Below are 12,087 nucleotides of genomic sequence, written 5' to 3' on the forward strand. Positions count from 1 at the left end.
TACTTAAACGCAGAAGATGACGATGAACAGTAGATCGTCACGCAGCTCTGATACCATGTAACAATTATGCACTGAAGCTAATTACAGTAAGCAACAATGGAGGCTCTGTGTGTAACAAACTGTATTACGTAACCATATTGTATTGTGTAAAACAGAGAGAATGAAAATGTTTATACAAAAGCTACTTGTGAATGAATGAGAGAGAATCTATATATAGACTACACTCCGCTACATCTAACTAACTTTCAACTAACTGTGACTCAAGTGGTGGTAGTGACAGCCTGTATTGATAGGCTGTACATGCTGATGTGGAGAGCTCTAGTCAACATCTCCAACGATGTTGGTTAAAAATGATCGGCCTCGGACCTGCAGGATTACTTGATTTAAAATAAGACATTGGGTATACATGCATGCATGTGTGACCATTTTAGTGAGTAATGATTAAGAAAAAGTTAAGTAAGAAAAAACAGTGAAATATGGTAATTTTAGTAATTAAGAACGTCAAAGAAAGAATAACCACGGGTCTGCAACCACCAGCAGAAATAAAGTAAGAAAGAAGAAAGGAAAAACCAGGCAATTATTGAGCAAAAGGAGATAGAAAAAGCAAAAAAGAGGTGAAGTGTCTGGTCATTGTTTTGGAATCACTGGAAAGCCATTTCTGAAAGGAGGCTCTTTTTTTAATATAAAGGTCAATGAATGGTATCCTAAGTAGATTACCAGTAGTATATATTTATACAGTTTGTTGCAGAGTGTGTGTAAACTGGTGTGTCCAAGAAAAAGGTTTGGATCTCATTGTTGTAAAGTTTGATAGCTTTTTATGTACTAAACTACTTGATATATTTAGTTAAACATGGAGCAGAGACCTGGAACTCATCACACCTGCTTATTAGTCAACTAAGACTCATTTTGAAATCACACTGTCTGCCCTCTCTCATCTCTATTTTCTAATCCTGCCCAGTCATTGTAAAAATTTGGAAATCGGAATTAATCGATGAATCTATCTGGTCAAAATTTTATTGCAGATCTTTGGATAAATCAGATATTTTTAGCAAAATCATAGATAATTGATAAAAAAATTATTTTAAAGATTAGTCGAAGATTTTTCAACAATTCTTGGATATTTAGAATATTAATCTTACCACACATCCGATGTACTGGCCGAACCAAAATTCGGAATTGAAAAATATAATTTGAAGGGTAGCAGCTGCGGGTTCTTATATTAAAATAAGAAAAACTAAATTTCGGATCATTGTTAATGTTAGAATAATTTTTGAAGTTCAGTCGAGTGTAGATTCTGGATTGTAATATGCTATCATGTAGCTAGTGTAGTTAATTTGTAGTTGCTGGGGTGCTCCAAGAGTCTTGAAAACAAAAAAGTGATTAGAGAAAGAATTAAAGCTGCAGGTGCCGCAAATCCAATAAAAATTCATTGTAAATTGTACGTTTCATATCGGGAAAATCCCTAACCCTAACATAAAGCTGTTCCTAAACTTACTCACCCTTTCCCCATATTCACCGTGAAAAGGTCGCAAGTTTTGCCTTTGTATCTCAATCTGCATGAAAAGTAGGTGGGAGTACTCCATAAAATAATCTGCCAATTTCAAAACTTGACTCTGAAACCACACAGTTCCCCAAGGTCTCCAACGTGTTTGTTTGTTTGTTTCTTCTTGATTTGTTTATGTACAAGATAATACTAACTAAAATATTATGCATGGAATTAAGAACAAAAACATTCGCGAAATGTAAAATGTTCCAAGGTGGCCGGCTGAGAATCCTCTTATTAGAGTTATTTTATAGGTTAATATTGTTATAATTAATTAAACTTACTTTTTAGAAATTATTGGTGACGGATTACCTGTCAATCACATTCTGTATAATCTTATAATCTTTTTTAAATTCATGATGCTGTGACTATCAACATCATTTCACTTAAATACACATCACATGCATGATTTTAAATAGCAAAACAATAATTCAGTGAGCCTCCTTGTAAATGATGGGATGTTTTTAACTTAAAATGTGTTGATTTTTAACTCTTTTCTCTCAAAGCTAATGACTGAGCTTAAAATCTAATTTCTTTTTTAGTCCTCTCCAGTATACACACAGATTTTACCTCTATTAGCAGGAGGTAGCCCACTGAACTTGACTGAGGGAGTGATGGTCAACGAATCTTATAGGTTTCTGTGTTTTTCTCAAAATCATTTTGAAGAAAAGCTTTATTTCTGGTGAAGAGATGGAAATAGTAGGAGTAGGACCAAATAGTGAAGGAAGAAGAGAGAAGAGATCTGAGAAAAAGACATGCATGGCTGGCTGGCTCTCGTAGTCTCTTCTGCTCTCAGCCTACTCCTGACATGGTACTGGTATAGCCCAGCCCCCCCAATCAGTTGTCACTCCTTTAGCCATTTCAATTTTTTCACTTAAATTGACTACTCTGCAAGTTATATTATCCTCTCATTCCAGTAATTCCAAATTAAGTGATGGCCAAAATCCTTAGATTTCGTTTCAAATTCTGGATTTGATCAAATAACCTGTTTGAGAATTTTAATTTGAATTCTATTTGAAATTTAGATATTTAAATATTAGTATAAATTTAAGAATTTGAAATGACAATTCAAATCCTGTCATTTGAAATCCAGCATTCGAAATAAAATGCATGTTTTTAAACGGCCTCTAAATTTTATATCTTTTATTGTTGAAGATGCTTGGATTAGACCCTGACTTATTCTGAAAGTTATTTAAATAAATAATCTTTTATAAGACATAGGTCTAAATATCAAAAAAGAAACATTTATATGTCAAATAAATAATTATTTGACTATCCACTGAGTTTTTCTACTTCTCTTTCAGTTTGACATGAATGCCAGAGAGGTATATTCACGAGACCAGCACTGCAGCAAAAAATGAGAGCATAAAATGAATCAAGTGCAACAAAATTATTACACAACTGGTACAACAGAAGTACAAAATAGAATTATACTGTAATGTGAATCAACAGAAACATGAATTTAACTAGTGAATTAATGGCTTGGGAAGTGGCTCAAGCCCATGGCAGAAGTGAAGGAAGCAAATTTAGCCAACTCTTGTGGCAAAAATGGACGCCCCCCTTCACCTCCCACGCCAAGAAAATCTCTAGTCAAGCTGCTGCTGTTTTCGAAACCAGTCAATCCAGCACTTCTCTGCTGTGCACTCATCCTATTCTGCACCATCATTTGATCAAAATTGTTGCCCGGGTTCACGTACATTGTCGATGAACTGGAGCAACTGACAGAAGCTGGTAAAGATAATTCACTTAAGGTTTCCCCTTGTTTGCCGAACACTTGGTGAAATGGATCATTGTTTCTTTGGTCAGGGGATGGGAGAGCATTGTCATTACTAGAGTTCATTAGGCCGAATGTGTTTCCAAACATCGATGGATTGCTTCGAGTCGATCCCATCTGAGCGGCCTTTTGGAGAAGGGCCGTGGCGGACATGGGAGATGACTCCATTCTTTGCCCATTCTTGTAATTACTCGAGTACAAATTAGAACTTCCGCTGAGAATTTTTCCTGATGGTACACAAGATTTATTGGAATTATTCACCGATCCATCCTCCTTAAGGCCTTGAGACAACGAGAGACTTCCGTAATTGCCTCCTCCAAAAACATTATTATTAGACCCCAATTGCACCACATGATCAGTCACATTCGAGTTGTACATCGTCGGAGAATTGAGCTGGGAATTCGCCTGATCCTGCAACCAAAGCGCTAATCTTGGCTTGTGGTGCTCACCCCCACCCATGTCCGGTGTAAAAGTACCCGATCCAAATTCGGGAATCCCCGTAAACCCATGTGACAAATTACTCGGCTGGTGATGATTTATCGCACTACTCGTCTCCGTATTTGTGAAGTTCATGTTATTAGCCGCCGCAGCCTCTGCAGGTGCAGTGAGTGAAGTACTAAATCTTGAACTCTCTTCAGCCAAGGCATCACAAAAAGCTCTATGTGTAATAAAACTATCTTTCCTGTACAAATTTATGACACACACAATTTCAGAAACAACACTCCAACATCAAGTACCGCATCTTGATGACACTAATTTAATGCTAAACCCAGCATTTATTATTTCACAGAACAAACATTCTCTAACAAATTAAATGAAATAGAGCCGAGCACGGTTGGATAGCTCAAGTGGTCAAGAGCTTATCTTCTGTCGTCCCAAGTCTTGGGTTCGACCCTGACTCACCCGAAAATTTATTTCATAGAACAAACATTCTCTAACACATTGAATGAAATATACCTGGAAAATAGTGTGCCACAGTCACATTTGTACTCTCTAGTCCCACAAGTCTTGGAATGAGCTTTCCAGTCCGATTGAACCGCATATTTCTTTGAGCACTTGTCACACTTCCATTTCTTCTCACCATGCTTTCTGCTAAAATGCTTCTTGATCCCGGTGAGATCCCCCAGAGCCCTGGAGGCATCGTGGTGCACGCATGTTGTTTCCGGGCAAATATAAACCTTCTTCTTCACCTGATCCTTGTTGGTTCTTTGCTTCAGTTTCCACGGCAGGTTGTGGCCTCTTCTATGAAGCTGCAAGTTCTGGTCTCTCTGGAACCCTTTGTTGCATATCTCGCAGACAAATCTGTTGGTGGCCATCAGGGTCTTTGGTGAAAGAGCAATCACTTCAGCATCTGGATCTGCTTATTCAAAAACAACTTATTCATATCTTCAAACAAGACCTATAAGCAAGACATATAAGCAGCTTATAATTAAGCATATAATAGTGCATACCTGGATGTCCTGGAAGGTTTCTTTTCTTCTTGAGACAGGGATTTGAGTTGGATTTAGCATTAGGGTTTGCTTCAGAGTCTTGAGGAAGCATTTTGATGGGAGAAGAGATAGTGGAGAAGAAGTCACCAGATATCATTGGCAGATACATACATATAAGTGAATCAAGATTTCTAGTGTGTGGTATATATAGCTTAGGTTTTGCTGTGGATTTAGCAAAAGAGAGAGTGAAGCTCTAGTTGAGCTAAAGAGGGAAAGGATAGATATGGTAGAAAACAAAAACAAAAGAAATAAATAGCAATTTAAGTGGCTAGTGTTTTTGCAAGCACAAACACACAAATCTTGGTTTTATCCAAATCTTACAAGCTTTGCAAACAACAAAAAATTTAAGACAGTGCAGATGAAATTGTTGTTCAAGAGAGCTTAATTTTAGGAAAACACCAAAAGCAAAGTCCATAGGATAAAAACAATAAAAATTATAATAATTATTTTAATTTTTCCTGTTTTGCTAGCTAGCTATAGCCTATATACTAGTATCTATTTTAAAGCCCTTGTTTTTGCACATTTTCTTTCTTGGGGGAAAGCAAGATAGATATACGACTCTTGATTCCACGTACTCAGCTTTCTAGCTATAATGATTTTTAATAACAAAAAGTGGTTTTATTTTTACTTTCTTTAAAAAGTCAAAGACGGTCAGCCATAGATTGAGAGATTTAGCTGTTCGGGTCCAGCTCTCTTTTTTAAGCACTGACAAAGTACTGTTTCTATGTTATGTATACATATATCGGTTGTATCGTTTTATTTTGTATCGGTCCAGCTCTCTTTATTTTGTATATTTGCGTGTGTCGTTTCTTTCGGTTCGTTACACCTCTATCGTCTTTTGTCAAGTCCATTACATATATTATGTGCATGTATGGAGTAACGGAACATGAAGGGAGGGCACAACTAAAATTCAAGATTCCGGTTGATCTTCGAAAATCAAAATATATACGTGGGGAGTAAATAAGTGCCGAAAATACTAGCATTATTAGTTTTCAATGTGTAGTGTGTGTGTACTGGCGCTTTACATTTTTGAAACATGTTGCGTCTTTCATCGTCTAAATTTAGTCATGCAGATGCAGGGGTCTTCTTTCTTTTCTTTTTTGAAAGGGAAAAGTCATGCATAGATCTTGAAAAGTGAAATAATGCACTACAAAAAATTTGGAATGAAAGAAAGAAAAAGAAAGGTGACGGTGATCCATCATGGGCTGGTTATAGTCGAGCCAAAGTAATTTCAATTCTCCAAATTTAGAATTATTATACAACTAGTGAAAAAGCCGCGCTTCGCGGCGGCGTTATGAATTTTTTATAAATTTAGATAAAATATTGTTTTAGCTACTTTCCCGTCAAACATATACTAATAAAAAAAATTATTATTTAGGTAAAAATTAATTTGGGTCGTCCTCCCCTTAAACACAATACTAATAAATAATCTTTTTTATAAATTTTGATACGAAATAATACTATAATTCCATAAAAGTTATTTTTAGTCGTGTTCCCGTTAAACATATCTTCAATATATTACTCCCTCCGTCCCTCCCGTTTCTTTACACTTTCCTTTTTGGGGTGTCCCATCCAATTATTTACATTTCAAAACTTACCAAAAATAGTTAAGGGGTCCCACCACTTCCTCACTTTTCTTTCCTTTTCACACTACTTTTACACCCCTATCTTTTTTTTATACATTAAAAATCAATGGGTCCCACCACTTCACCCACTTTTCTTTATCTTTTCCACTATTTTATACATATTTCTTAACCTCCGTGCCCAACCCATTTGATAAGAAATGGGAGGGACGGAGGGAGTATATATTATCGAAAATAAGAATTGCATATATTACTTTACATAACTTAAATATAAATTGTATTTTATCTATTATTATTAGTTTGAATAAATATAATCCTATTTCTTTTGGGATTACTAAATAAGAAAAGAATTGTATCATCGTTAGAATTCTATAAGAAATACTATTGTATCATCTTTAGAATTTAATAAAAAATATCAAATAAGAAAAGAACTGTATCATCTTTAGAATTAAATTAAATAAGAAAAGAATTGTATTACTTTTAGAATTCTTGGACCTGATTTTTTGAATTATAATTATATTTTCTCTCCGAAATTCAAGAAAATTTAGAAGACTGAATCGAATAATCCTAGAGACGCTCGCATCCTCCTTTATATATATATACTAGTATATAAAGCCGCGCTTCGCGGCGGGGTTATGAATTTTTATATAAATTTTGATACGAATTAATATTATAATTGCATAAAAATTATTTTGAGTCATGTTCCCGTTAATCATATCACTAATAAAAAATATTATAATTAATATAAAAATTTGTTTAAGTGGCCCTCCTGTCAAACACAATACTAATTAAAAAAATTGTTGAACCGCCCTTCCATCAAAGATAATATTAATTAATAATTATTATAATTATGATATAATTAAATATAATAATATGGATAAAAATTAGTTTGAGCCGCTCTCTTGTCAAACACAATACTAATAACAAAAAATTATAATATACATATTAGTTTGAGTCGCCCTACCGTCAAACGCAATACTAATAAAAAATTATTATAATTATGATAAACTTAAATATTATATTTGGATAAAAATCATTTTAACCCGTGGTCCTGTTTTAATAAAAAAAAATATATTATGACTTAGATAAAAAAATTGTTTTAGCCGTTTTCCCGTCAAACATAATACCGATAGAAAATTTAGAAAATTTATTATTATTTAGATAAAAATTATTTTGGGCCGCCCTCCCCTCAAACACAATACTAATCAAGAATTTTTTTTTTATAAATTTTGATACGAATTAATATTATAACTAAATAAAATTTATTTTGAGTCATGTTCCTGTTAAACAAATCACTAATAAATAATATTATAATTAATATAAAAATTTGTTTAAGTGGCCCTCCAGTCAAACACAATACTAATAAAAAAAAATTTGTTTGACCCGACCTCCCATAAAAAACAATATTAATCAATAAATATTATAATTATGATAAAATTAAATATAATAATATAGATAAAAATTAGTTTGAGCCACTCGTCAAGCACAATACTAATAACAAAATATTATAATATGGATATTAGTTTGAGTCGCCCTACCATCAAAAACAATACTAATAAAAATTATTATAATTATGATAAAGTTAAAGATTATAATTGGATAACAATTATTTTAAGCCGTGGTCCCATTTTAACAAAAAAATATATTATAACATAGATAAAAAATTATTTCGGCCGCTTTCTTGCCAAACATTAAACCAATTGAAAAATTATTATTATTTAGATAAAAATAATTTGGGCCGCCTCCCGTGCCCGTCAAACACAATACTAATCAAAAATCATTTACAGTATTCATAAAATCAATATATGATTCTTATTTTATATATCCTATTTTATTTTGGGCTTTTTTCTATATACATAACTAAGTTTAAAAAAAAATTTGCGGAAATATTATTATTTTTTTAAAAAAATTCAATAATATTATATTAAAGCAACTCAAAATTTAAAATCAATTAAATTAGGGTCATAATTTATGTGTGTATGAACTTAAAATTTTGGAACTTCAAGTAATATATATGGAAATTGTAAGACTCGCGCAAACTCAACAAAACAAAAATCAGACTACCAGCGGATTCCAATTTCCAACTGCTCAACTCAGTGCTCTTACAACAAACTCGGTTGACCCGGCAACAAAACCCAACCGAATCACTCAGCAACTAACTAAAACTCGAAACATCAAGGGAAATTAAAACGAAGCGCAACTCAGCAAAAAATATGGGAGGTGGAGCAAATTGATTAGAGATGGAACAAAAAGAATTGTATTGCTTTTCTAATTCTTTTTCTCGCGTTATTAGGCGGTGAAACGTCGTTGCTTTCTGTTGTCAACGCGATCGTATTTTTTATCCACTTTTTTTTTCTTTTTCCTTTTTATCTCAAAAAATCTTATATTTCTAGAAATCATCATTCAAAATCATGATTGTTGTATTGTTTTTGCAAAAAAAAAAAATCATGATCGTTAATCAGAAATAGGAATTAATGGGTTGATAAACTGATTCAAGATTTATAAAAGATTTATAAAATTTTTAAATAAGTTGGAAGTTTTAATCAAATCATGATAAAATCGATAAATTGATAAAAAAATCAAAAATTAATCACAGATCTATTAATAAATCGAAGATTAAGAAATTTCAGTGAAATACAGTTAGAGTTGTTATTAGCCAGTTGACTTGAATACGGAAAAGGTATTCAAAAATTAGTATAATCCAGTCAAAAAAGAATTGTATTAATTTTAGAATTCTTAAACCTGATTTTTTGAATTATAATTATATTTTTTTATCTGAAATTTAAGAAAAATTAGAAGACTGAATCGAACAATTCTAGAGACGCTAATTCAATAAGAAAAGAGTTGTATTACTTTTAGAATTCTTGAACCTTATTTTTTGAATTATAATTATATTTTCTCTCTGAAATTTAAAAAAAATCAGAAGACTGAATCGAACAATTCTAGAGACGCCCGCATCCTCCTTTATATATATATATTGATTGAATATTTATACTACATCTACACTTCCGTATAAATGTTTAATATACAAAGCTCCCTCCGTGCGAAAGGAGAAGCTAAAATATTTATAAGAAGGAAATGATATCGAGATCGGAAAGCAGAAACTCACTTAAGCTATCAATTAATATAAAATTTATCATAATATTTTTGATAATTCAAGAATTTTTAATTATATCGGTGTGTAATCGGTAAAATAATTTATTAACCGAGAATTTCTTAATAAATCATTTTTCTTAAACTATTAGAAGCACTAAATAAAAACTCGCGTAATTTCGGAATTTGTCATATTTGTATTTTCTCACAATGTTTTCACTGATATATTAATTACACCACAATTTCACAAGAGCAACAATTAATATAATTATACAAATCATCTCATAGACTATTCTTAATCACATTAATATGATTTTAATTATGACAAATATGTTAATCACTCTACATATTGTTAACCTAATGAAGGCTTAGTTTAATTTCGAAATGAGTAGATTCCGTATATTTAGAGTCGTGCAATCACAGTTCAAATTAAATATAAAGGGTGTGAGAGTCAAATTAACGAATACTAATTTGAAGTTGTAGATGAAAATCTTAAAAGAAGTGAATAATAATATTTCAAGATTATTTCATAGAAAACAACTTATTTCTAGTTTAGGACCGAATGTAGGCGTATTTTGATATCAAATCATTCACGGTAAATAATCGAGAAAAAACATATTCTGATGATATATGTAATTCATGAAAAAAAATATATTATTTTGTTTCGGTGAATAGATCAATCTGACATTTTGTGTGTGTGTGTATCATTTTCGATCTGACATGTTGTGTGTGTATATCATTTGACTCCCGTCACGGCACTGGCCTTTAGAGGCCCTTAAAACTGCTAAACAATAGAATTATTTGATGTGTTTTTGGCTGTATGCACTCGGATTTCACTACCAAATATTATTCTCCAGGAATTATTTAATAACCTGTCCATGCATCTATAGATCCAATATATAGTTTAAGGTGTCATTCATATCTCTGTGCATGTCAATTGTCCATATATCCTCAAGGTAGCTCACATATTTTCATTTTACAGAAGTCCGTTAACATAAATTATATAATCAATGATGAGAATATGTTATAATATTAATTTTAGTTGTTATCTTATTGTTAATAAACTCTCAATTATAAATTTCTGTCGAAGATATAATTTAAAACAAGTATAGTTTTAGAAAATAAGTTTTGCTTCAAAATATTGATTTTGTTTCTTTTTCAATGTATAGTAAAACCGTTATTAATTCATAAATTAATAATCAAACTAATATTCGAATTTCAAATTTTTGGTCTAAAATTATAGTAACAGTACATATCTAAACTCGATTAATTAATAATCTCGATACATTAATAAAATTTAGCAGTCTCAACATAATTCATTTATAGAAGTTTACGGTATAACTAATCCTATCATTTCAATTATATCTTTACAATATAATAAATATTCTATTTAAAAGATTTGAATACCAGCAGTATTCTTATAAATAAATAATTAATTAAGATAACATTTAGACTAAGGGTTTTATATCAAACTGGCCACTCGTTGCGTTAAAATATCTCACTTGACCCACACATCTCAACGGGGACTCATTTAAGCCACTATAAACCAAATACATATCATTTTACCCACATCACTATTCATATCTCCTTACTTAATCATTTATCAAAAATTAACCGTTTGTTTTTTTACAACGAAACCACTTCGAGTACTTTCATATTTGTCTCTAGTATTTATCAAAATAATTTGAGAATTTTTTAAAGCAACATAACTATGTAATTAAAAATATATGTAGCTATAAATATATATTTATTTGATCACCCTTGTTATGTTGCTTTATAATTTCCCAAATTATTTTGATAAATACTAGAGATAATTATGAAAGTACTCGAAGTGGTTTCGTAGTAAAAAAACAAACGGTTAACTTTTTATAAAAAATTAAGTAAAAATGTATGAATAGTGATGTAGGTAAAATGATATGTATTTGGTTTATAGTGGCTTAAATGAGTCACCGTTGAGATGTGTGGGTTAAGTGAGATATTTTGACCCAACGAGTGGCCCGTTTGATATAAACCCCTTTAGACTAATAAGTGAAAATTTGATCTTTATACAACAACCTAAAAACAAATATTTATAAGCACATAAAAATGTTCGTCCAATGCACTTCATAATCCCATTTTTATAGCCATGTTTGAGTTTATAATCACCAAGTCATCATATCAGTTCTAGATAATTTGAAACCGGAAATTTTTTGTTGAGTGCTCTCTATGAAACTGAAAAGCTTCAACTCTCTTGGAAAGACAGACAACCTTTGCAATCAAAGTTGAAAATAGCAAAAGACAGAAATGTGCAGAGTTTATCGAAATGTTGGTTGTGTTGAAACGCAGTTGTACATCTGCATTGAAATTAATTAAACCAAATATTTAATTATACTCCTAACTAGGCTAGGATTAATATTTAAATTAAACATGTCAACAATTACAGTAATATAGGATTATAATATAAACTCATATGTGTATGTCTGTGTGTCCTTGGAACTAGCCCACACGTGGGACTGTCTGTATATATACAAAATCAAAATAGGGGATCCAATGTTTATACAGGGATGTAAGAACGTGTATGTTCGTTCGTTCAGCGACTTTAACGGGATTCTTTTCTGCTGCTGC

The 12,087-nt window shown here is 31.7% G+C and overlaps 1 protein-coding gene across 1 annotated transcript; it reads right to left on the reverse strand.

Moving 5' to 3' along the window:
• Nucleotides 1–2,914: 2,914 nt before the first annotated feature.
• LOC108210598 (zinc finger protein BALDIBIS) lies at nucleotides 2,915–5,264 on the reverse strand. Its single transcript, XM_017381954.2, has 3 exons — nucleotides 4,769–5,264; nucleotides 4,275–4,674; nucleotides 2,915–3,999 (listed from the first exon to the last, which is right to left on the reverse strand). The coding sequence occupies exons 1-3, from the start codon at nucleotides 4,914–4,916 to the stop codon at nucleotides 3,018–3,020; spliced, it is 1,530 nt and encodes a 509-aa protein (XP_017237443.1). The 5' UTR covers nucleotides 4,917–5,264; the 3' UTR covers nucleotides 2,915–3,017.
• Nucleotides 5,265–12,087: the final 6,823 nt, after the last annotated feature.

The sequence above is a fragment of the Daucus carota genome, chromosome 3, assembly GCF_001625215.2.
Source record: "Daucus carota subsp. sativus chromosome 3, DH1 v3.0, whole genome shotgun sequence".
Lineage (NCBI taxonomy): Eukaryota > Viridiplantae > Streptophyta > Magnoliopsida > Apiales > Apiaceae > Daucus > Daucus carota.

Coding starts and splice junctions, on each gene's coding strand:
- LOC108210598 (XM_017381954.2), bottom strand. CDS start 4,916: ATGTATCTGCCAATGATATCTGGTGACTTCTTCTCCACTATCTCTTCT. Junction 4,675..4,768: donor AAACCTTCCAGGACATCCAG/GTATGCACTATT, acceptor TTGAATAAGCAG/ATCCAGATGCTGAAGTGATT. Junction 4,000..4,274: donor TGTGGCACACTATTTTCCAG/GTATATTTCATT, acceptor AAATTTGTACAG/GAAAGATAGTTTTATTACAC.